This window comes from Metopolophium dirhodum, chromosome 1 (genome assembly GCF_019925205.1).
Source record: "Metopolophium dirhodum isolate CAU chromosome 1, ASM1992520v1, whole genome shotgun sequence".
NCBI lineage: Eukaryota > Metazoa > Arthropoda > Insecta > Hemiptera > Aphididae > Metopolophium > Metopolophium dirhodum.
The window spans coordinates 100,092,766-100,120,213 of record NC_083560.1 but is presented as its reverse complement, the minus strand read 5'-3'; the positions used below and the strand labels follow the sequence as shown (position 1 = coordinate 100,120,213).

The window sequence follows — 27,448 nt, the reverse complement described above, 5'->3', positions numbered from 1 at the left end:
GGCAACACTGGAGTCGCCGCCCACCGGAACGTTCAGACCCCCCAGATCGGAGACCGGCGGTCTGTGATTGGTCGGCGGTGCTCGTCGTGGTATAAATCTGCCGCCGTGCATACGATCGCCACTAGCGCTCAGATGACGCGGCCGCGATCGGTTTTTGTCGAGCGAGTGGGTCAACTTACGGCGAATAGAGTATACCTATACTCTGTTCAGATTAAAGGTTCGGGCACACAGAACGCGGTCTGTCGCGGCGGTCAGCGGTCGCGGATTGTCGCGGCGGTCAGCGATCTGGTGACGCCACACACCATGCGTTTGTTTCATAAGCGGTCTAGCCTAAAAACATGATATTTGCCAGTCACATATCCACCTGCGGTTGTAGTCATATAGTTACAAACAAATTAACGATATATTCCAGTGTTTTTTTCATTATATTATTATTTATTCAATATGTCAAGTTCTGACGAAGAGCAACTTCTTCTTCTACTCGCCCTTCAAAACAAAAAAAAAAGACGATGTTGGGTGCATGAAATAAATACGAAAAGAAAATCATTTGGCGAATACCATCGTCTTTGTATTGAACTTCAATCACATGAAGATCGTTTTTTTCAATATTTTCGCATGTCACGAGAGTGTTTCGAGGAATTACATGACCTAGTAAAAGAAAATATTTCAAAATTGCCAACAAACTGGAGAGAACCAATCGAGTCAAGAGAAAGATTAGCTATTTGTTTGAGGTAAATTTCACAAAATAACATATAACAAAAGTTAAACTAATAATAAATATAAATACATTTATTATAAGATAGATAAAAATAAAAAAACTAAAAACATATTAGTTTTAACATTAGACAGTAAAATTTCTTAATTAATATATTGATTAGGGTTAGGCAACCCTAATCCAATAACCATGTTGCTCGCATTTTCATAAACATCCCTCGTCGTTGTATACGAAAGATTATCCGGCTGGCTCTGTGATTCAAAACTATACTGAGAATTTGGGGAACTAGTAGCTGAATTGTCACTATAATATATTGGTCTTACTTGCTCACGTAGCTCTCTTAATTCAGTTTTTGCGAATAATGTTGCAAGCTCTATCTTAAGTTCAGCTTGTATTTGAGGGTGAAATTTTTTAAAAGTGTCCGCGTAACTTAAAAACAAATGATCAGTACCGTCGAGTTGTGTTCTTTTTTTTGTTTGCAAATAGTCGATAACTTTTTCAACGTCATTAACTTCATGATGTGACTTAAGTTTTTTCCATGGTGTTAAAGGGGGTGGCATTTGTTTGGTACTTGGAGAAATAATACTTTCATGTGTATCTAAACTCTGTGCCGCCTGTGGTGGTGTTTCTGGTCTATTAGGTGATCCTATTGACATATCAGGTATATTACTGCTTGGAGGACGAAATTTGAGAGTATCATCTAAAAATTCCATGTGGCTACTCCATGGCCATTTATGGTATTTCTTAGCTTGCCCTGTTTCTCCTTTTACACTTTTTTTGAATCTCATATAGGAATCACGCAAATTTTTCCATTTAGTTTTGGCCAATTCACCTGAAAAACATTAAAACAATACGAGGTTGAATAGAATAAAATAAAATAGAGAGATTAAAATTACAAAAGATAATAATATATTAAAAAAGGGTGGGTAAGTGGGAGTCGCTCTGCTGTACAGTAGGTTACATATCATTGTATAAGAAAAATTATTCTGAGCGAAGACGGTCAGTCAGCCTATATTACTAAGTATATTAATCGATGATATTATTGTGAATAAAGTTATTAATATATTATAACATATTTACGTTGAACCTTGTTTTAAATTTTCAATCCATAGCTATAAAAGTTGAACATTTTATACATTTTTAACTACAAAATAATTTAAAATTTGATAAATTTTGTCTAAATTTGAACTTAAAATGATTTTTAAAAAATCAATACATTCATCGCTCCGCTAAGAATCTAAAAAGTATTTTATGAATCTTTATTAATTTTTTAGATATTTAGCTACCGGTGACAGCCACCAAAGTATTGCTTTTTCTTTTCGAACGGGACGATCAACTGTTTCAAAAATTATAAAAGAAGTTTGTCAAGAAATTTGGAACAATCTACATCCAACTTATTTACCTGCACCTACTGAACAGATATGGAATGAAGCTGTGGAGGGATTTTCAAAAGTTTGGGGATTTCCTAACTGCCTAGGAAGCATTGATGGAAAGCACATTAAAGTAAAATGTCCTAGTAATAGTGGCTCAAGTTATTTCTGCTACAAAAATTTTTTTTCCATCGTTCTCTTAGCGGTAGTAGACCCGTTTTACAAGTTTATGGTAGTTGATATTGGCAGCTATGGGCGTCACAGCGACAGCGCTATTTTCGAAAATTCCGCTTTTTTTCAGCAGTACATTGATGGAAAAACTATTCTACCTTCGAAGCCACTTCCAGGTACCGATAATCCTGTTCCCCACGTATTCATTGGTGACGAAGGTTTTGCTCTCCAAACTTATTTGATGAGACCTTACCCTAAAGCCACTATGATAAGTGACGTAAAAAAGAAAAAGTTCAATATGCGACTAAGCAGAGCGCGCCGTGTGGTCGAAAATGCGTTTGGTATATTAGCTATGAAGTGGCGAGTATTCCTAAGATCAATAGAAACGGATGTTAAAACTGCCGAATGCATTGTGAAAGCTGCATGCTGCCTACATAACTACATTATGATTAAAAATAATAACACATTCATTGAAAGTGAGGAGCAAACTGAAACTATTCGAGCTTTATCGGACATGAGATCGACTAATCGAAGGACAAATACGGCTGCATTTGAAATTCGAGAACAGTTTGCGAGTTATTTTAATAAATGAAATAATATGCTTTTAAATATTATTGTATTATTATTAGAATATAATATTATCTAGCATTTTAGTATAGTATTCAATATTTATTTCTATATCGGGTGTACACTGTTCGGTAATATTATTAAATAAACTATTAATAAATTCATCTTACGAATATGTATACAGTTTTTATCAATAGCGTGTAATAAAATTAAATACCAAAATATTTTGTCTGTCAAAGCAAATAAAAATAAAATATTTCTATAAAATAGGAATTACCTAATTGAACTTGGCAATATATTATAAAATCTATTATCTATAGTCCTATAGTATTGGTCCTATACGTACCATGGGTGTGGTACAATCGGCCGACAGACATTTGGTCGACAGACATTTGGCTGACACGCAATAGGCCGACATACTAAATGGCCGACAAATTTATAGGCCGACACGCATTAGGCCGACATATTAAATGGCCGATTAAGTAATTTTATGTTGAGATAGGTAAATTATGCACACACACAGATATATATATATAGGTGATACTTATTCTTAAAAATAAAATTTAGTGTATTGTTAATAATTATAAGTACATTTTATATTCCTAATATGTTTTAAAAATTAAAAAATTTGATATTTATACATAAAAATAAAAAATACTAATAAATTATTATTGAGTACATTTTATATTCCTAATATGTTTTAAAAATTAAAAAATTTGATATTTATACATAAAAAATAAAAAATACTAATAGTTTATAAAATTATAATTGATAATTATGTTATATAGTTAAATGTTAATAAATAAAAATTAATAGTGCAAATTGTATGCAATACCTCTTATTGTCTCGAGGGTTGTTCTGTTTTCTTTATCATTTAGAATAGTTTGAATTTGGTTTTGACGTTTTACGTACTTTGAACTTTGTTTTGGCCTTGCTTGTCCGGATAAAATAATTTGAATTTGCCCTGGAATCAAAATGTATGTATAAATAAATTATATTTTATTGTAATATTAGTAGAATATTTTTATTCGTGAACTTATCTTACCCACAACGTGTTGTTGCTCTTTTCTCATTTCCTCAATTATACGATACACCCCAACGTGATCAGCTCCTACTAATACTTTCCATCTTTTGTGCCATGCTTCGACTTTGTTTTGTGTCCTTGGAATATTGTTTTCATGATTGAAATGTATTGACCAAAATGATGGTGGAAACAATGGCTCATATCGAGATACTATTCCATTTCTAAATTTCCTTCGTACTTTTCCATGCACGTAATTTTCTTCAAAGTAATTTTGAATGTCATAGGGTAATGAATCTTTCAATTGATCAAAAGCATTAGGTATATCTGATGGGTGTAAAAATGCAAGTGACCACATACATCGAAGTTGTAAACTAAATTCTTCATTTTCTCCATATTTAGTAGCCAATCCACTAGACTGGATTTTTCGCCAAATATTTTGGCCTAAATGAAAAAAACACCCTTTTTGTTGGCATTCTGGAAATACTTTATTAGCTGCATTAATTGCAGCTTTTTCGAAATCTGTTATAATACATTTTGGTGAAACATCGAAACCGAAATCATCACAAATTGATATTAGGTCTTCGAATAAACGTTCGTAACAACATTGTTGTTTACTGGTCATTAAAACATATACTAATGGCAAAATTCTAGAATTATTTCCACCAACAGGTGCATGTATGGTGTACATTTGTAAAAATATACTTGGCACAGTTTTAAATGTACCATCCATAACCCAATAATTGGCATTGACAAGTTTTGATATTTCATCTTTAGTAGAAAAAATATATATTTTGTGACTCTCAATAGTACTTTCTTTTAGTAAAAATGTTTGACCATTAAAAGACTTACATAAGTTAAGAGGAATATCTATTTGTGAAAGACTTGTTGGTTCTGGTGGATTCTGATGTTTTCTACACCGTGAAATAATTTTTCGCGTTGCTTCAACTGATGGCATGTATGGCTGAGAATTGACGGGGATGCGACTCGTTGCTTCCTGTATTATTTGCGAAGGTTTATCTCTCGAAGACAGAGCTTTTGAAACAATATATTTTATGTTTTTCTTTACCAACAATCGGCATGGGTCAGGCCCATGGTTGTGATTTAAAAAAGAATTATCTTTAACAATATGATTACCATCAACAAGAATTGTTACTGCTCTTGCATTACAATATTCATTATTACTATTATGCCGTTTAGTATGTTTCCTCTTTTCACATTCCCAATAATATTTATTGTTACGGTTTTTGTTTTTAATCATGATAAAATTGTCAATTAATAATTTTGTACCAAAAATTTCAATTTTATATTCCATAATTATTTAATGCAAATACATAAATTAAATTAAACAACGACACAAAAATGAATGCAAAGACGCGGCGTGGTTACGAATCAACTGAAACAGTATTTATGAACATGCAATAGCAATACCCACTGTAGATTACAGGCTATAGGTATTAGGTATCGTTAAATTTCGATAAGTTATCGATAACATTATTACAACAAAAGACAACACTACGTTATCGAATTGAAAATGTATAGCTTATACTTAATTTATTTTAGTGTCGGCTTTTCGTAGTGTCGGCCTTTTGACCTTGTCGGCTAAAATAGTTTCGGCTATCTGACTGTCGGCCTATATAGCCGTCGGCCGTTTGGATTCGGCCGGATGTCCGTATTCCACGTACCATAGAATAGATTAATTCATTTTGAGTACGTACTACCTACTACAAGTGAATAAAAATACAAAAAATAATTTGTGAATACGTATTACCTTCAAATTACCATAAATACAATGAATGTAAAATTTAGAGGTATATATTCTATTATATTTTACTATACTATACTATACTAATATAGACTATACACTTACTAGTTATTCCCAGTTGTTCCGATATTTTAGTCCATGCTTCTGCTTTTTTTACAACATTTTTGTAATATTGGTGAGATGTATCGAATAAGAATACATATTTTCTGACTTCTTCAAACAGCATCTCAGTTTCGTCCATAGTATCAATTTTTACATAGGTAAAAAGTAAACAAGATAAACAGACCGCAAGTTGCCCGCGCGGTAATCTGTAATTTTGTACGACTTTGTCGCCTGTCGTCGCGATCTTAACTATCCCGCCGTGACAGACCGCCTTCTGTGTGACGGAGATAATGCGATATTACGTAATACAACTTTACCGCCTTACCGCCGCGGGAAATTATCGCTGACCGCCGCGACAGACCGCGTTCTGTGTGCCCGAACCTTAAGATTGAACCGCTCGCTCGACCAAAACACATTTCTCTGCGCATTCCGGACACCGGTGGGAGCGTATGCACGGCGGCCAGCACCAGTGCCGACGATCGATGACTGTCGGCCAATCACAGAACCTATAGCCATCGCATGGGGGGTCAGGCACTGTTCGGCGGCTCAGTCTGCATGCGCGAAGCCAGTTCAATCTTAACCTGAACTGAGTATAGTTGGTTATCATTATATATCTGACATCAAAAAACCTTAAAAATGCATTTTACACTCAAAATAAAAGTTAGATTAAATTACTGTAATTTAATAAGGAAAATTTGTTTCAACTTCAATTATTGTATTTCTATAATCTAATAATATATTATTTATTAAAATAAGAACTAAATTATAAACGTTTTCATTTATTATCATTTTTTAAGATTAAATGAAGTAGGTAGTACACAATTGTAATGATCCTTAAATGTTAAATCACAACCTTAAATTAACAATTACAATATTCTAAATTATTTTTTACCTACTTAAATAAGTAAAATAAAAATAATATTTGTATTTATTTATTTATTTATTTATTTAATGAATATAATACGGTACAAGCCTAATTTAAATGTACATTAACAAAAGGACGAGAACATTTTTTTTTAAATTAAATTAAAATTGAACACATAGTGATACAGTGATACATTATACTATAGGTAAAGTGTAGACATGTATTCATAATTCACTTTAACAAAAATTATATTTTAGAATAAAAAAGATGGTGCTTCGTTGGCCAGTTTCAACATTTGGCTGATAGGACGATTCAACATATAATTGGAGTAACAAAAAGGGATAGAGAACGGATATACTGAGCGGGAATTAAAGACAGGAACATGAAAATTAACAGTCTGTAGTAAGTCAGGTGTACCAAGGCTTCAACTTATGAGTTTACCCAGAAAAAGCAAGTGTGCTTGATCCCTCCTGTCTGCTAGCGTAGATAGGTTTAATCTACGAAGCACCTGAGAATAATCATGAGGCGGGCAATCTATTTGTAGGACAAATGCAACATATTTTAAAAATTTCCATTGTACACGCTCGATTTTGTACTGATCATCAATTGTACTAGGACTCCATACTACCACAAAATATTCCAAGTGAGAACGTACAAATGAGCAAGTCTTAAGTGAGTTAAAAAGTTTAAAATCAGATAGTGTTCTTTTAACAAACCCAAGCATTTTAAGGGCCTTACATGTTATTCTTTCAATATGTGAATAAAAGCACAGACGTTAATCAAACGTGATACCTAAATCTATTACACTCTCACCTGAGGAATCCAAACTAACACCGTTGACAGAATATATAAAATTAACATTTTCACGACGACGTGTAAAAGTCATTACGTGGGATTTTGATGCGTTAAGAGGACGCCACACCACTCGTAATTCGGTTGTAAAAACTGTTTCGCGCGGGACAACTTTTCTCGCATCATAACTATAATAGAATAACCAAAATTTTACAACACATAGAGAAGAATTTTATTTATGTCGTAGCGTTTTTATTTTTTGGAAAACATAAATACGATTAAAGTTATTGGTTTGAGAACATTAGGTTTTTTTGTATTTTTCAATTAATTATTAAAAATTATTGGGTAGTGTTATCAAAAAAATAACGACGCTACGACACAGATAAATTTCTTCTTTATAGGGATGTAAAATTTTGGTATTTTTTTGTTAATATTGAAGGAGTAAAGTTGTCCTGCGCAAAACAATTTTTAGCATGTGAAATTATTGTAAAATAATTTTTCTAATTATTATCGAATTATTCCCTGGTGGCGTAAAACGACACGACGCGGCTTCCCCTACTTCATTCAAGCACTCGTGTTTTTCGTCATCGGCCCGCACCGGACGACCGTCTGGCGTCTCGACGAATTATTGTGACAGAAATAAAAATTCCGATAATCAGAATTCGATAGACATAATATTGTTATCTTGAATAATGCATATAGACTATAGCCTATTAGCATACTATAATATAGTATATATAATCAATGGCTATTACAAATTAACTATTTATATTTTATAAGCTACACTTAGTCGTGCCATCGACAGTCTAATCTTGGTCACCTTATGACAGGATACACTGTGGGATTACTACATACTTGTATACTTGTCTATGACTACATATTACGATACTTGTCTAATATATACATAATTGTAATTAATCGAGATCAGAGTGGCCTTTTTATTTTATACATTGTACTTATTAATTTGTATACTCTTGAACATAACCATAACTATTTTTTTTTGTGACAAATTTGTTTTGTCAATATGTCACCAAAAAAAATTCGCGCCGTCGTAAAGAAAAGAACCCGATCGGTTAAGACTTCTTTAAAAAAAAAAATGAAAGAAGTTCGTAACGGGGTTCGTCGTAAGAATGTGAGGTAAGTACTTTTAAATATTAGCTTTAAAATAAAAATACATTATTTCATGAACATGGACTTATTCATTTAAATAATGACAATAATGTAAGTAGACACAAATCTAATAATTGTAAGCCAAACTTATGGAAAATCTTGTATTAAATTTTCAAGTTTTTTTGAGCACCCAAAATTTTTTTATCGACACTTTTTTTAGGTACCGCTTATAGCTGACTTATTTTTCATTTTTAGTTCTGGAACTCATGTGAACAATTTGGAAACTAATTTATCTGAACATGATAATTATCAGCCGTGTATAAATGTTATTTCAAATATTAATACCATTGAGAATAATGACATTTTGACGAATGACAATAATTTGAATGATATGAACCCGGATTTGAGTTTAAATAATTTAAATAGCACATGTTTTGATGGTAATTCGTTGTTAATTGCACATAGTACACCAGCTAGAGTATTTAGTGACTGTAGTTTTGTAAATAAAAATACATCAAGTGATATGGCACATAGCTTATGTGTTGAAAATGAGTCAAGCACTAATGACGAAACAACAACAATAACAAAGTATTGAATTTAAAAAAAAAATATTTTTTAATTTATTAAAAAATAAAATAATATAATCATTTTAACGATTTGAAGGTTACTTGATGGTCGCAGGGTAGTAGATATACGACATTTTTTTATGCAAATAATGAATAGTCGGCATGAGAGATTTGGGTGTTCATTTATTGATATGGATTTTAAAATGGAAGTTAGAAAAGGGTATAGTTCAACATTTCATTTTGAATGCAAAATGTGTGGCACGACATCATGTATTTCTACGGAAAATGAAAATGAAAATCCTTATTTACCAATTAATCAAGCGATAATAAATGGCAGTGTAGCTATTGGTATGTATTTTTTGGTAGTTCTGTATATAAATAGGTTCTCAACAGTTTCGGCGATAATATTGATAGTTATTGTCTATTATTTAACATGATTATTTTGATGAGTCTTATACAAATTTTAACTTCAAATGTTTTTAAAAAATATTTACGAAATAACGTTCGACTTTAGTTTATAATTATTTTTTAAATTTTTAGCTACAAAATAATTTGCACATTTTTGTGTTTTTGTATTTTATATTAAAAATAACATATATAGGCATAGGCCATACGCAACTCAGTCAATTATCAGCTTCAATTGAAGTCCCGTCGATATCTTCTACTGCGTATCTTAAAAATTTTTCAAACATAAGTGATGCAATTCAAGACACTGCTATCGAAGAAATGGCAAAAGCCGGCGACGAAGAACGAAGGATAGCATTAGAAAACGGCAATGTGGATAAAGATGGAGTACCTATGTGTACAGTTATCGCAGACGGGCAGTGGTCAAAACGGTCCTATAAAACCAAGTTTAATGCATTTTCTGGAGCTGTATGTAACATAATTTATTTTTTGATATTCTAATAGAAAAGAATATTATTGTATGTCGTATGTGTAAAATTGTTTTATATTTTATGTATTCTGTAGGCTACAATTATAGGGAAAAATACAAAAAAAGTTTTATTCATTGGGATTAGGAATAGATATTGTTCAGTGTGTCAACAATCATTCACAAAAAACCAAAATCCACCTACCCACAGGTGTTTTTTAAACTGGAAGAAAACTTCGACTGCCATGGAGGCCGATGCTGTCGTGGAAGGATTTTCTAGTAGTTTATACATGCATGGTTTAAAATACAATAAATTAATCGGTAATAAGACCAAATCATTATTAAAATAATATCTGTACTTATATATTATGTATATATTTTCATTCCTTATCCGGCGCTGCATATTAATAAATATATATACAAAAGGCGATGGTGACAGTAGTGTGTCAAGACGATTAAATGATGTTCAACCATATGGTAACGATTTCATTATTAAAAAATCGAATGCAGAAACCATCTGTTGAGAAACTTTTGCACAAAATTAACAGCACTTGCTAAACGAACAGACTTTGATAAGTCTTATATATCTATAAGAAAGTTTATAACTACCAATATTTTACGTTTTCGATCCGACATTACAAAAGCGATTGAATATCATTTAAAAAATAATTCATCCGTTGAACAAAAAGTGAAAGGTAATTTTATTTTATTGAATTACAACTAAATTGTATAATTTATTGTAAACATATTTTTATTTTTAGATTTGAAAAAAGATATAGCAAATTGTCCGTATCATAGATTGGGTCAGCATAATAACTGCGCTACCTATTTTTGTACTGGACCTAAAACAGGAGAACGAAATTTGGTTCTCGAAGCTGAAGAAAGTGGGATGATGGTAGAAATTAAAAATATAATGTATCGGTTGATTGTAAACGCTGACAGTCTTATTGAAAATGCAGATAACAACCCTTGCGAGCAATTTAATAGTTTGATAAATAAACATGTAGGGGGGAAGAGAATAAACTTCACTCAAAAAAATAATTATAAGACTAGAGTTGAAGCTGCAGTAGTAGCTTTCAACTCCAACAATTATTTACGGACAATACAAAAACAAATTATATCCTTTAGCCCAGGTAAATATAATATATAGGTACTTAGGTACTTTAATGCATTTAAATTACTGCACGTGAAATGTGAATATTATTTTAATGCATAATATTGACAAATCTCGTATTTTAAATTATTATCTTATTAATTTTAGGTATGCAAGCTAAACGGTATTCTAATAATTTAAATAGAATACGAAAAAATACAATAATGCGACGAAGAAAACTTTTTGAAAATGGCATAAGACGAAGTAAACCAAGTGGAAATCGCTTTAATGGACCCGACGAGGATTATGGAATGGCAGAGCCAATTGAAGACGATTTGGATGATTTAAATGAAAAAAAAACTGAATTTTTGAAAAAATTAAGCAAAGTTGATAGAAATGAGTTACAACTACGTACTGTAGAACAGAGCCATAACCAAGAATGGCATAATGAAAGAAAAAAAAGACTGACGGCATCTAATTTTGGCGACATTTGCAAAATGAGAGCAAATACGAGTTGTCGGAAAAAAGTATACTCGTTATTATACAGACCAAACTTTTTATCAAAAGAAATTATGCACGGAGTTGAGATGGAGTCTTTAGCGAGAAATTCATTTGAAGAATTAACTAGTAAAACAGTGCAGTTATGTGGACTTTTTACAGACAACGAATTTCCTTATTTAGCAGCAAGTCCTGGTAATATATTATAAATTATAATTTATTATTGATTATAATCTAGGGACCTGAATTTCTACCAAATATATTAATTACAATTTTTATTTTTACTTTTAGATGGTCTTGTTGGTGAAGACGGTATTTTGGAAATTAAATGTCCATTCGTGGCTAAAGATACATTGAGCGCCACTGAAGCAGTGCAAAATAAACTTGTAAGTCACGTGATTCATTGAATTTTAAAAGAATTTTTAATAACTACACGACTAACCAATGATGCATTATATTTAGTTGGATTATTGTAGTATTAATGACAAAACGGGTAACATTGAATTTAAAAAAAATCATAATTACTATTACCAAGTCATAGGTCAATTACGTATAACACAACGAAAAATATGCTATTTTGTAATTCACACTACAAATTGGACTAATATTCAAGAAATAAAATATGAAGAAGAGTTTTGGATTAATAATATGGTAGAAAAACTTAAACTGTAACTATTATTTTTATTATTATTAAATCCATATTTGTAAAAGTATATCTCAAAAAACATTTTACTTATATTTTTTACAGATTTTATTTAGAGTGTATGTTACCGGAAATTGTTAATCCACTTTTCAAATTAAGACTTCTCGTAACCGATATCAGAGAGCCAATACACATAATACATGCGCAAAAAAATAAGAAGTTAATGGTTAAAAAAAAGAAATAATATTGAATGAAAATATAATTATTTAAGTATAAGAAAACAACTTAAAAAATTGAAATGTATATTGCATACATTATAATATAAATCATACCTAAAATAATAGTGATCTTACATGGATCGCACTCAAATAATATATACGAGTATAAAGTATAAACTATTGTTTTTTGTTTCAACTATAATATTTAGATTTGGTTTTATGGAAATTATTATAAGTAAGATAGGTAGAAAGGTACGACCTTTTAAAAAATATACCTATGTGGTAACAGTATAACGTAAATAATATATTCAACTAATTTACCCACTTTTTTTTAAAAATTTTTTTTACAATAAGGTACTCCTAGCTTTCGCTATCTTTACCTAGAGATGAAAGATAAAATACATTTTGGCGTATTAAGTGCGATAATTAAATTACAATTTTACGTTAGATGATAACAGTAGTTAGAGACTTAAAATTTATCTACTAAAAAACTAATATTTAGATATTTTGGTAATACTAGTTTAGATTACAGTTATAAATTAGATATTATTTACTGTATTGAATATATTTTTTATGAAGTAAGTATTTAATAATGCAATAAATACAAGCCACGTAGGTACGCGCGAATATTAACATGATTACGGCGCGCCGCCGTGGCAATGCGGCATAATATACGTGTATGCATTGTATACATATATATATATATATAATTATATATACTCGACCCGTCACAGACGAACGTTGAGAAAATAATAAACGTCGCTCCGGAATGAGCAAAATCGTCGGCCGGTCGCCGACTACGAGTAATGGGCGTGACTTAAACGTCGCGTGCCTGCGCATCGCGAAAACACTTAACAGCGCGTTCTCTCGGCCGTTGTATACGTTTCGCTTTAGGTGTGGCGTCCTCTTAAGATCCAATCCTAATTTAGTAGCCCAACCTACCATATACTCCAAATGATGTGGAGCGTTTAATAAGTGCCAGTAATTTATTAGTCTCCATTACGTTCCACCATGAGTGTTTCAACTGAAAATATGTACTTATACATTCATTATAATATTACTTCCTTGTATGATTGGAATCCTAATATGTCAATTCTAAAATTGATGAATAGCAAAAAACATAGATTTATTAAAAGAACAAAGGCTAAGCAACAAAATTATTTTAATGGAGTCTTTCCAGATGCTACAAACAAACATCACTAAGTGGAAAATAGCTGATAATACTGATAAAGAGGTTGTCATAAAAAATAAAATAAAATAATTTTAAAATTAGATTAAAGGAATTTGTTATTTTAATTGTTAATATTCTTACATTATGACGTATAATATAATATTATTTAATATGTATGATAGTATGTGTTATTTATTATCAAATTTTTTTACTTCTGTAAAACAAACAGTATATTCAGGTCTAATATTTCTTTAGCGCAAGCTCTGTAGTATCTTAATAATGTTTTGTTGTATTCAATGATTTAAAACAATATTCACTTAATAGGTATTTATTAAAGATTTTTCATAGGTAACTTATATTATAGGTAGTTAAATTTTATTATTGAGTCAATTAAAAATCCACTTGAACAATATTAAAAAATTCAAAAACTTTTCAAAACACAAAAAGTACACAATTAAACCTGATATGCCGTAATACCGTATTAGTTTATTCGTAGCGAACTGTAGTTCGTGGCGAAAGCAAATACGGGAATGAAAAATATAATCTGAAATTTGTTTATATTATCCTTAACTAGTAGGTACCTATATAATTTGTGTCACAAAGTATCTGCTAGACATACAATATCATCAACATGACATTTTTACCAAGAATTTATCAGCTGTCATTCATATTTGGGTTTAATGTTGGATACATTCAACCACCAATTAAAAGTAAACTAAATTGTTTTATTACAATAACTATTGCATAATATCATTTAAATAAGTAGGTTGTACGTTGGGTTGGTATGAATACAACTTTGGAGTAAAATTTAGATACTTATACACTAGGTAAACTACGGGTTAATCACCGTTTAAAATATATTTTGGAAACCTATTTTAAGTCAAATTAACTTATAATTATTTTATTTTTAAGTTAATAAATAAAGTCTATATTACTGCTCTTCAACAATATTTTTACTATAACAATTAAAGTTTGAGACACAAAAAACAAATAATTTAGAATATATACAACAATTATTTTTATAATTAAATTTAGAAACATATATTATTGTTTTAATGAAGTGTTGTAGTATTTATTCGTTTTTTTAAATAATAAATAAAACTAAATTTATAAATTAATAGATTTGATATATAGTGATGGATGCTAACTCAATATATTATTCACTTAATCCAATTAATTTAAATAACTTACCTCAAAGTAAGAAATATCCTTTCTTCTACAGGTATTCAGAAGTTGGTGTCTTCTTTTTCGATCTCGCTTCTTATAGCTTCCAAAATTGTATAAAAATAGTTTCACTCATGCGACAGTACTCAAAAAACTTAACTGAATGATTTTTTAATTTACAGAAAAGCGTACGAAATTCCCCTTCAAATAGCCTATGCCTATGCTTATTTATTTCGTAAACCCATAAACGGTTCTTAACCAAATTTACTTTAATATGTATTAAAGCAGCACACTCAGCCAGCAACATTTTTCGGGACGTCATCTTGGTCTATGATCGAATAAACAAATGAAAAATAAAACGAACACTGGCGATGGAAAAATGCAGGAACGCATGTAAAATCGCTAGTGAACGTCGTGCGTGTAAAATCACAGAAACGCTCAAAACGCAGAAACGTAGAATCGCTCCCAGCGGGGCCGCAGCTTTAGTACCAGTGGCGGCTCGCAAGTAAATTCATTAGGGAGACTGACAATTTAATAAAAAAAATTTAATACAAAAATGACAAAAAAACCTTTTTTATTATTATAATTGTAGAAGCTTTTTAATTGTAATAATAGATAATTTATATTATTTTATATTCTAATTTAATTCTTCTTTCTTTTTAAATAATATAATTTCTACACGCGGCGGTACAATGTCGAATAACGAAATAATACGGACGCACGGGCACGACAAGCTGCAGGTTTTCGTGTTTACAGAAAAATACGTGACGACCGCGATGCGGACGACAGAAACTTTGAATGAGTCTAGTCTCAATGTACTGAATAACATCTAAACAATCTACCCCGTCCTCCGTCTTGTCATGCATATGAAATTTGTATACACAATTGAGTCTCTCGAACGACAGACTCCCGAACTAACGACCATCCGTCATCGTTAAAGATATTTTTCACCCGTATTAAAAATACCGAGCACACGACGGTCTGCGATACGGTTGTAATTAAATACAGAACTTGACCCTGACCGTCGCGATAATCATAATTATTATCTATACATATAAAATCCAAATACCACTGACTCACTCATCGCTGTAACTCAAAAACTACACAATGTACGAATTTGAAATTAGGAATAGAGGTTCTTCTCATATTTTCCCCGTGCAATAAGAAAGGATTTTCAAAAATATTGCGTTTTAGTGGAGTAATTAACAATTATAATTGTTCATCGCCAATACGTATTGTGCTGAACGTGCCGGGCTTACGGCGACTGCGAATTTTCAGCTACCTGCAACCTATCACTTTTGTCCGAAGGTCAACAATAAGAATTGTTCCGAGAAGTTTATCGATAAAAATAATGCATCGCGCGTACACCAATTATACTCCAATTATATTTTAAACGATAAAATGCACACCGATAATATATTCAATACACATACAAATTCTATTGATTAGGCCAATATCACACCAAAAGAGCAAAACTGTGTTAGTCATCGTTTGTCATATTTGTTTTAACTAACTTAAAACAATTTGTTTTTTATGTACGAATATCAGTTAGTCAAGACAAGTCTAGACAAACAATATTTAGTTATTTTTAGTTTCAAAAATGTCATCTGACGAAGAGGTTGCATTTGTATGTGGTACACTACATAATTTAGAAGAACAGGAAAAAAAAAGTTATGGTACACCCATTAAACCAAAAACGTATCACTCACAACGTAATTGTATCATTTATATGTGAGTTACGATCTGATGAAAAAAAATTTAAAAACTTTACACGTGTTAGTATTTCAACTTTTGATCATATCATACAGCAAATAGGAGATGAAATTAGAAAAGAAGATACTAATTTCAGAAGAAATGTGTTTCTCCAGAGCATGCATAATTACACTAAGGCATGGGCGCCCATAGGGAGGGTCAAAATAAAAAAATTTTCGTATGTAAGATAATAAAGATTTAATGTTATTTTTTACATATAAATGTATACATGCATGTTATATTAGATTATAAAAAATATAAATTAAATAATATAATTAAGTATATTATTCGGTATCAGTAAATAAGAACTGCAAATTTCTCTTCGTTTTATTCCAAACATATTAATGACATCCTGAATGAAATTATCCTTGTTTGCGTTAACTCTTTCACGATGAAGGCTCATCATACACAACCCATTTAAACGATCTTCTCCTGTAGTCGAGCGAAGCCACGTTTTTACTCGTCTTAATGTACTGAACGATATTTCTATTGTGCACGTTGTCGGAGGCAGTGATATAAAAATATTAAGTATTTGAAAAATAGCAGGATAATATTCGCAATGAGCCAATAAATCAACAAACGAAATTTCATCACACTGGGAGTCAGTCAAATTTTTATCAATCCAATACTGATACCAAATATTAGATTCCTCTATCATATTTTCAATTTCATAATGATCACTAATCAGCTTAATTTTTTCTTTGAAATCATTAATGGTGTACTTTTTAATATATGTAGGATGCAGTAGACTTATTGAGAATGCTATTTTATTTTTACTTGAAAATCGTCGTGAAAGAGATGATATTAGTGAATCTAAGTACGGAATAAAAATAGAGAGTCTGTAATAGTGTTCAGCAGAATCGGTTTCGTAATTTGATCTATTTTTTCGTTTGGATGTAATACGTGGAATTTTAATATCTGCGCCAATTTTTTCTGCCATAAATACGGAGTTATTAAAAATATCATTAAAAACGATATCTGATTGTTTTCTATAATTATTAAATATAGTTAATAAATCTTGAATATGATTTTGGACCGAGTATAAATCAATAGATTTTACCTGCAATTTATTTGTAACTGGTTCTAATTGAGCTGAGTATTTGGATATAATATTTAAAGATATAATAAATTGTGATGTTGATGTCGCACATAATAGTTGGTGTGCTTTTGTGCGAGTAGTGGTGTTAACTTTAAAATCTGAGTCATTATTATGAGATAGTTTTTCTAAAACTGACTTAATATTAATAAAGTTTTCAGCAAAAATGCGAATAGATTTATTTCGCAGACCAACGAGTATCACACAAAAGTGGTATATTTGTAACCAATTTTCGACGAAGTACACTTTCACGAAAAAAAATAATAACCTCTTTAATTACTCCTACAGTATTTTGTATTTCTGTCACTGCATTCAAATCATTTACAACGAGATTGAGTCTATGCGAAGCACAGTGGAAAAATTTTGCTTTAGAATATTTATCACAAATTATTTTCTGAACTCCATTTTCTTTTCCAGCCATTTCTGAACACCCGTCAAAACCCAAGCCAACAAGTTTATTCATATCCAAACCGTATTTTTCAACAGAAGTCAAAATAGAAGTAGCTATACCAACTTCATCTAATGTTTGTAGTGCACTAAATCCTATAAATTCTTCTCTTATAGTTTTTGAACTATCAACATAACGAACACCAATCGAAAGTTGTTCAATGCCAGCAATATCGAAAGTTTCGTCGGCTAACAGTGAAAAACTAACACGAAACTTTAAAAGATCATGAAAATTTCCACTACAGCTCAATTTGCCTCTAATTGCTAGATCATGTGTCGCACAAAATATTATTGATGACAAAATAGGGACTAGCTTTTTTTCTATTTTGTTCAATTTGTGAGTGTTGAGCAATATTTAATTGATCTATAACACTTTTTTTTTTGTTGGCCATAATTTTTAAAAATTCTGTTGATTGAGAAACCGAATCCCTATGCCATTCAGATTGCATATGTTTTTTTGCGTGAAAATGAAAATCTTTATACTTGGTAAATTCACTTACAATGAGCGCTCCTAATAATCCTCTTTTAACGACAGGACGAAAAACAACACAATGTTTGCATAAGCCGCCTTTTAAATGTCTAGAATAAACTAACCATCGATATTGTTTAAGCCATTCTATTCTAAAATTCTTTTTTTGTGCAATACTGTCATTCTTAAAATCATAATTATCAGAAGGAACATATGGTTTTGTTAGTAATTTATATTTAAGTTCATCTGATAAATTTGATTTATTAATATAAAATCCTAAATCTGGATATGACTCACAATCATTTGGCGTATAATTAAAAGTTAATGTAGGTACCGTATTTATTGACGTAGAACATTCCGGGTTTTAATTTACTTGAGCAGAAACACTTGTATTTTTCGATGTGTGTGGCTCAAGCACAGCAGATGCATTATCTTCATCAGATTTTTTTTTACTTAAAAACGATCGAATATCCATAGTAAAAATTGAAAATTTTAAAAAATAATAATCACTAATGACACTCAGCAGTCAGCACTAATTATAATGTCACACAGAAAGTGGACGACTAAAATGCAGTTAATGTTGTCTGATAAAATATTTGTAGTACCTATATTGTGATCTTTATGGATTTACCACAAATTATCTGCGATAAATAATTTTACGTATAGATACTACCTATACGAACTACAGACTACGACCTATCTGACTATCTATGATGTTAATATACGATAACAATGAGTATATTTTTATACTTATTTCATATCTTAAAAGTGATTTCGACAAATTTCCTCGGTAATAAGGTAATATTGTGGTAATGTTTATTGAGCTAAAAGTTCATAAATTTTTTTTCCAGGGGGGCAAGTGCCCTGTCTTGCCCCCCCCCCCCCCATGGGCGCCCATGCACTAAGGTAAGATTTGATAAGACTAATATTTTAGTATATTTGAATGTATTTAGTATCTTTATATATCTATTATATATATATATTATTATATATATTATTTATTATCTATTATATATTTATACATCTTTATTAAATTTTATGTATATAGATAAATAGATATAGTATGATATTATTTTATTTTATATAAATTGTGTACTTGTTAACTTCATCATATGAACTGCTACTATCTGTCATGATGCAACATCAGACGCAAAAGCATTGTAGAAGTTATTCATATTTTGCCCTCCATCTTGTCCTACTTGCAAAGAATATAACTGCTGTCCATTTTGAAATGAAATCATTTGTGCTTGTTTATTTTGTTCTTGGTCATCAATAAAATTGTTTTAAGTTGATAATACATCTTGTTTAAAGCGACGATGACTTTGATCGTTAAGTTTTTTGTAATCGGGAATCAAACTTTTGAAATATAATAGTTCTGATGAATTTTCAGTGTTAACTTGCTTAGTCCTTGACTTTAAAATTCTATCATTGGCTCAGCTACTTGTTCACTTGCTATTTTAAAGTGAGTTATGTTATTTTTTATCAACGTTAGCAAAAAAAACGTGATGACAGACACAAAAAAAAAACACACATCATTGTAAAATCAATACATTCATCGCTCCGATTGTATTTCGTTAACTTTAAAAAATAAAATATTTATAACAAAAATTGTTGTGATAGACTGTGAAACTCCCGCTATGAATACGCTTAGTGCGTGCGCTTGTACTGTTTGAGCTATTATATTAGCTTGAATTTGTTCCTTAACCACCGTTAACGCGTGTGTTAATTCGTGCGTAGTTTTTTCGATTCTAATAGAGAACTCCTTAACCGATTCTTTTGGATTTTGGCGCATTTGGCTCAGCTGTACTTGTAAGTACGACACAGAAAACAGTTTTGAATAACCTTTTTAATTCGTCCCAAGTGGTAATTTCTTTATACATAACGGCCTCGAATGCATTACCCTTTAGTTGAGCTATTATAGATTCTAAAATAATTGTTTTTAATGTATCGGGAATATTCCTAAAAAAATTCCTATTTAATAAATTTGCATTTAGTCAAAAATGAAGCTAAACCGGATTCTGATCCTCCCGTGAATGAAGGTACTAACTTGAGTGCCCCCTCGAACTGATTTTTATTTGGAATGCTCTGCTGACTTTGATTGGAATGCTCTGCTTACCTCCTTTTGACGTCGTGAACGTGGTTTCGTCGGTGGGTCTCAAAGTACTTTTTAGGAGGTACCCAAAATTTTCCTTTGATGAAGTGTGACCCCACACCAGACACCAAATTTTATGTAGTACCCTGTCGCTGTCACTCGACTGGTTACTGCAACGCTTCTTTTACGACGAAGGCACGTACACGTCGCTGTGCTGGATCGGAGGATTTCATCGTTGGTTGTATTAAAATAATGATTGTACACGTTTTTAGATAAATATAATATTGCTGTTAATTAACACAATTGTAGTATAAATTATAATTACGAGATTTTTAAAGTTTGTCGACAGAATATAGAATTCTGCTGGAGAGTGTTATAATTATATTAACTGGGAATGTACTTGCTGTGAACGGCGATGCTGCTGTTACTAGTCCGCGACCCACACAAGTACTGTAAGTTGGGATAACTACTTCTGAGGAGCTCTGTGAAACAGGGCCCCTATTTATATGGTACATGCCGGGATTAAGGAAAGGGTGATTGACGTCATAGGAATGGCGTGATGTGTTGTGGTATTGTGCTTATGCGGCAACATCAACGATCTAGATTGTTGATCCCGTCTGGCCTTTGGAAACAACAATTTCACCTTCAAAACGTCGGTTCACTACAGTAGGTATACGTGATAAATCAGTAGGTATTCAGTATAAAAATATTAGGAGCATTTTAACATCGAAGACATTCTACTAAACAATGGACAGGATGACAGTAAATATACATTATTCTGATCCTCGTGAGTTGATGTTTTTTTTTCTTAAACATATATGTATAATAATATATAACATATACTACCTATTATTTTTTTTCTCTGTCTTGCTTTTGTCTATGAGTAGTGATTGTCTAATTGTAACTACTATTCTATAGCTTATTAGTAGGGCAGTGAAGTTGTTGCATTTGCATATTTTTTGTAAATGCTTGTATTTATTGCTGAGTGAGCTTGAAATATGTTTCGTTAAACTCTTAATTTAAAAAAGAAAAATTATATTGCAATAAATGCAATTTTGGCGTTTTTTTTAATTTTACTGCTATTTTAACTATTTTTCATCATTTTTGTTTGAACTGCCTATTTAACCCTTTGAAGCACAGAATTTTTTATTTCTGATTTCTCGACTTTAAGTGACTGTTTCCTATTATTTTACAATACCATATTATAAAAAAAATAGAAAAAAAATAGTTTTTTAAATTTTTCATTAAAAAAAAAGGTGGTATACCATACTTACCACCATGCATGTAACACCTTTTGTATTAGGTATAACATAATTTTTTTTATGATACGTATTTAAGTACATTATTATAGATTTATTTTCTTTATTTTTAAATATTATAACATAAATCAACACTATTAATATTGATTGATAAACCTTTTTATTATTATCATGTAAATAGAATAGTTATGATAACCTTTTTCAATAAAAACAACACAAAATTAAAATTTAACATATTAAATGAAACTTAAAATCATTTGACTTCTCGTCAAAATATAAATGAAAATATCGTCTACTAAATAAAATAAAAACAACTTGTTATAAAAATATATAAAAACAAAATAAATTGAATAAAACTAATTTATTTTTGGTGAAATAGCGCAAAACAGTTCCTATTTTTCCCTAAACATAGTGGTATATTGCAGGTTACACACAGCCATTCTGTTCTTTTTTGATTTTTTTTTGTGCTACAATGTCCACATCTTCTTAACGTCCCACGGGTGGGCTGATGTACAGAACTTTGAAATCGAACTTCAGGAGAAATATGTGGTTTATGTTTGGAAATACGACAGGAACTTTTATTTATTTTTTGTGGTTGTAGTTGATTTGGAGCTAATAAACCATCAACTATTCGCCTCCGAAAGTCTTTCATAGAAAGCTTTTCTTTAGTTAGTTCTTTAAAAAGTATAAAAGCATTGACTATAGCCATATCAAGAAAATGAAAAAATAACCTATGCCACCATTTTTTAGCTTTTCGGTTGATTCCATATGCTGCTTTTAGCTGATCAAAAACATCAACATTATTCATATTATTATTGTAACCTATAAGCACTTTTGGACAGGGGACCATAGTAGTATTTCCATCTTTGAGTTTTCTTTTTACTTGAAAAGTGTCATTGGGCGAGTGTAAGGATGAGATCAAATACACAGGTTTATTATCCATCCATTTTTTTACAAATTATACTCAAAACGTGTCTGGATTATTGTCTTAATATCTTCAAATCAACAAAGATAGATACATATTAATATGTATACACTATACATATTAAGTTTAGTTTATTTTAAAGTTGTAACATGTAAACTGAATTATTATATAGTAGGTACCTACTAAAAAAAAAAAATACATATTATGTAAAATATTAAATTGGACTGAAATATTAAAAAATCATTACATTACAATATTAAATATGTAAAATATTTACTTATTGTTACATGTGTTTTTTTCGTTTTAGTTATAATTTATTGAACTTAGAATATTGATTAAAACTTTCAACTTATAAACTGTATTAATTGCCTTCAAATCGCATTGCCCAAAATAATGATAAAGGGCCAGATTTTTTAATGATTAAAGGATAATGAACCATATGATGGTGTTTTGGCTTTAAATTTATACGAAATATTTTAAGGTATGTAGTGTGGTGTTCGGTAATTAGAGCTTTAAGGAGTATTGAGTCTTCAAATTTAATCCACTTTGATAAAATTATACTTAACATTTTATCTAGTATAATGTAGATTGACCAAATTTCTGAGCTAAGAGGAACTAAATCACCAATAATAAGTCCCAAGTTTTTAACAAAACATAGCACTTCACTTGCTGACATTTTCAGTTTACTTCCTTTACCTTTCAATGTTTCACTAGCAATTAATGTTGGTCGATTTCGGATATCTATGGATCCATTGTCAAATAATTCTATTCTACTATTTAGTTTATCAACTGTAAAATATTTTAGGTCAATAATCATTATTTTTAGCATCAAACCTATATCATAATTACATACTCCCTCTAGCATGTCGTGCATTATGTCCACACAATAATTCTGTGTCACATGAAAAGAACTTATTTCATTCCAAACACATGATTCTTTTACTCCAGTTAATAATACTTCATTTATTTCAAGAACATCAGCATAATTTATATAGTTTCTAACATTCCTATCTACCTCTGTTGTTTGTACGTGGCATTCATTTTTAATTGTTTTACAAAACCTGCATGGATATCTGGAAACAAAACTTTCAGTAAACCCTAATATAGAATGTAGGCCCAAATTATCTCCTATAATCAAACCCAAAGAGATATAGAGAATATATGATGAACCTTGTTATTGACTGTAACAAAAATACCAGTATTTTCTAAATAATTTAATTCAGAAATTAAGTCTTTAAAAATAACACTATTTCCAAAATCTCTTTTGTCATTGGTTTTAAAAAGTGATACCAAATATATTTGATCTAAAGACGAAGACAACTCTGGAGGTAAACATGCTAAGGATACATATTAGGGTGGTCCTTATTTTTGAACTTCAAAATTTTTGGTTTCTTACCTTTCCATTTTGTTCATTACTATAAGAAAGTAATTGCTTTTAAATTTGGTCATGATTACTCAACCCCTTCACGTGCCACAAAGGGATTGAAAAATTCCAAAAAAGGGTTGATATGTACATTTTTAAGTTTAATTTAAAAAATGTTATACTTATCAATGAACGTATTAAAGGTAAATTATAGATATTTACTATTTATTTTGTCAATAAAAAATACATAAAAATACATTTATACAATTTCTTATGAATCTATTAATAGGTACCTACGTAAAAATATTGAATAATTTGAGTAATATAATTATTTCGAATGAATTTCGAAATATTGTCAATAAAAAATACATTTATACAATTTCTTTTGAATCTATTATTAATTTATAAATTATATTATTTCGATTAAATTTCGTCTGATATGATGGTTGATTTTCGAGCATCAGGGAATCTCTTTCTATGACTTTCGACGACTTGTAGAAGGAATTGTTTTTGACTTTCATTTTTCGTAAGAATCGAATTATAATTTTGAATTAGAGCCACTCCTCTTTCAGCAAAGTCATTGACAACTTTCATATTTCTAACCACACTTAGTCCTAATTGATAATCTTGCATATTTTCCCAATCTTCAGGATCAGACTTAAGGAACTCAGTTAGTATCTTCAATATATTAAAAAAATCAATTGATTTATGATTAACAAAATCAGCAACAGTTTTCTGGGTAAAATTTAAATCTACAATATCAATTTTAATTCGATTTTTATAATCTTCTGAGCTTTTGTTGCTTAATGCAGTGACCATTTTTTTTTTAATTGGATATGAAACATTTTGATCAAAAAATGAAAAAGATACAAGCAAGTCTGATAAATACCACTGATGACGTAAAAAAGCTGTAATTCCTGCATTCCATACAGCTTTATCTGGGTACAATGACAGTTCTTTTAGTAAATTTAAATCGTTTACAGGAGCAGATATAGCACAGGGAGCTTTAAACCAATGAAATACGTAAATTTGAACAATAAATAACGAAAATCTTTTCATATAATTTATTGTATTTTTAGATGTTTTGAATTGATTTTTAAATAAACATATTTTTATGGCATAAATAGCACGTGCCATCCATCGCGCCCGATGAACTGCTCCAGGTTGAATAAATATTATACCTCTTGTTGGAACACCGCCGAGATAAATAATTATAAGTTCTAACAGCTCCCTGTAATCGTCACGCGAATGAAATGAAATTAATTGTTCTTTGCAAAATATTATGACTTCGTCTCGATTACTTATTCTTTCTTCTAAGACTTGAAATGTATTCTTATCAATATTTTTCCACTGTTGTTGAAATGTTAGAAATATTTGAATATTTGGCCCAGTTGATGGACTGTTATAACAAATATTAAAAATAGCTCCTAAAACTATTTCTAATATATGATGTCGACATGCTAGGTATAATAATTTTCTACCAATTTTTTCCTCGATTAACTTACATGCTCCGTTTATTCGTCCTGTATTGCTGGCTGTTGTGTCAAATGATAGTGATTGAACGCGGTCTGTTATACCCCAATCAAATAATGACTCTATAACAGCATTTTACATCGCTTCCCCAGTTCCAGATTCAAGCTTTGGAACACTGAGAAGCTTACTTACTCCGTCTCCGGATACTAAAATAGGAAGACGATCAACATGACCTTTACCGGTAATATCGGGTAATATTTTGCAATCCCAGTGCACAGTTAGAGGACAATTTGGATTAAAAGATACTTTTATGTCATCGGAAACTCTTTGTCTTAAAATAATTCTATTTCTTCGAATAGTTGAACGATTTATAGCGATGTTGTTCGCATTACAGCCAAGACTTTGAGCTGTAGCAATAAGAATATGAACTGCATTTCGATCACTTACTTTTGTACGATCTAATGCTGTTACAATTTCAGAACTCATAAAATTTTGTCTTCCCCTTTTTCGTTTATTCGAAGTATTTGTAGTTTCTAATGTAAATTCAATATCTTCTTCACTACAACTATCAGAAGAAAATAAATCAACTGTATCAAGTACTGATAATTCATCTTTCGTTTTTTTACTTCTGTTTTTATAATTTTGAAACGCGATTTCACGTTGATTTTTCCGCATTTCTTGTTTTTCCAATTTTCTATCTATTCCAATCATACACCCTTTTCTACCTTTCTCGCGTTGTGCTAATAAGAATTTTTTGTCTTCGTCAATTTTAATAATTTGTAGAGCATTTAAATGAGCAATATCAAATAAATCTGTTAATTGATCTTTAAATACTTCTTCTTTTTTTATTTGTGGTTGGGATCTACGTGACTTACCTTTTTGTAAGGCACACCAGTTCATATATACTTTTTCTATTTTAGGAGTAATATTATAGTCATTCATTGTTGGTATCCTCGCACATTTCCAAAAATATAATAATTCTTGAGTTATAACGGATGAAGACTCTTTAACTGTTTTTTTTTCATTCCGTATCAAAAATAAAAGTCTACGCATAATATCTCCATTTGAAGGAAGCTTACTACCAGTAATTCGTTCTAAAGGCTGCCCAATTAACCATATATCAGTGTTTTGCCGAGTCGTCATAACGTTTCAAAACGTATATTAAATTTAAACGTTAATTAAAATTAATAAAAAGCCAGTAAATTAATTAAATAATTAATAATAAATATACTTAATACGTATTGTACCTACTTACAGTAATATTTGGTCATCTCTTCATGAGTGCGGTTCAATAAATAAAACACTTTAGACTTTACACTAGTATTATAGCACTATAGATCAGTAAATCGCATATCAGTATAATTGTCAGTGTACAAAAATAATATTTTCACATAGAGTATTTAACGCATGATCGTTAGTACCTAGGTAATTTATAGATAACAACAACGATTCGACGGGCGGCCTCATATTACGAAATATAAAAACCAGTGTTGCCAAACTAGCCATTTTATAGCTAGACCTAGCTTTTTTAAAAGTTGTCTAGCTATAAAATTCTCCATCTAGCCGGTGCCGGTTTTTCTAGCATTTTTATCAAACTAATATTGCCTTTTTTGGCTTTTTTGGCTCAATTACTATTTTGATAAGGTATTGAATAATTTTTATTTTTCATCAATATTATCATTTATCACACTATCACTATCATATAATTTTCTAATAAATTATGCTTCAAATTGATTATCACGTCTTATTATCATGATTTAAGATATTAATTAAATCTTGCTGACAATATTACAATCACTAACTTGTACAGTACTGTGACAGTAAATAATGTATATCAGTCTTGTGGATAAGACCATTTTATTATCACTCT

General features: G+C 30.5%; 3 protein-coding genes across 3 annotated transcripts; all 3 read right to left on the bottom strand.

Moving 5' to 3' along the window:
- Window positions 1–811: 811 nt before the first annotated feature.
- LOC132948675 (uncharacterized) lies at window positions 812–5,850 on the bottom strand. The gene is made up of 2 exons (XM_061019261.1): window positions 5,715–5,850; window positions 812–1,547 (listed from the first exon to the last, which is right to left on the bottom strand). Exons 1-2 carry the CDS (start codon window positions 5,848–5,850, stop codon window positions 859–861), a joined length of 825 nt encoding a protein of 274 aa, XP_060875244.1. The 3' UTR covers window positions 812–858.
- LOC132935076 (uncharacterized) lies at window positions 3,181–5,517 on the bottom strand. Its single transcript, XM_061001531.1, has 2 exons — window positions 3,869–5,517; window positions 3,181–3,787 (listed from the first exon to the last, which is right to left on the bottom strand). Exons 1-2 carry the CDS (start codon window positions 5,157–5,159, stop codon window positions 3,633–3,635), a joined length of 1,446 nt encoding a protein of 481 aa, XP_060857514.1. The 5' UTR covers window positions 5,160–5,517; the 3' UTR covers window positions 3,181–3,632.
- An 11,878-nt stretch (window positions 5,851–17,728) lies between the features above and the next one.
- LOC132948668 (uncharacterized) lies at window positions 17,729–22,526 on the bottom strand. The gene is made up of 3 exons (XM_061019250.1): window positions 22,332–22,526; window positions 18,308–18,650; window positions 17,729–18,261 (listed from the first exon to the last, which is right to left on the bottom strand). Exons 1-3 carry the CDS (start codon window positions 22,524–22,526, stop codon window positions 17,729–17,731), a joined length of 1,071 nt encoding a protein of 356 aa, XP_060875233.1.
- Between the last annotated feature and the right edge of the window lie 4,922 nt (window positions 22,527–27,448).

Excerpts from the sequence above, each read along its gene's own strand:
- LOC132948675 (XM_061019261.1), bottom strand. The coding sequence starts at position 5,850 with ATGGACGAAACTGAGATGCTGTTTGAAGAAGTCAGAAAATATGTATTC. Across the intron at positions 1,548-5,714 it reads GGAACAACTGGGAATAACTA|GTGAATTGGCCAAAACTAAA; the intron begins GTAAGTGTATAG and ends AATGTTTTTCAG.
- LOC132935076 (XM_061001531.1), bottom strand. The coding sequence starts at position 5,159 with ATGGAATATAAAATTGAAATTTTTGGTACAAAATTATTAATTGACAAT. Across the intron at positions 3,788-3,868 it reads AGAGCAACAACACGTTGTGG|GGCAAATTCAAATTATTTTA; the intron begins GTAAGATAAGTT and ends TTTTGATTCCAG.
- LOC132948668 (XM_061019250.1), bottom strand. The coding sequence starts at position 22,526 with ATGGCTATAGTCAATGCTTTTATACTTTTTAAAGAACTAACTAAAGAA. Across the intron at positions 18,651-22,331 it reads AAGTTCGATTTCAAAGTTCT|AATGACAGTATTGCACAAAA; the intron begins GTACATCAGCCC and ends TATGATTTTAAG. Across the intron at positions 18,262-18,307 it reads ACAAAATAGAAAAAAAGCTA|CAATTAGAGGCAAATTGAGC; the intron begins GTCCCTATTTTG and ends CACATGATCTAG.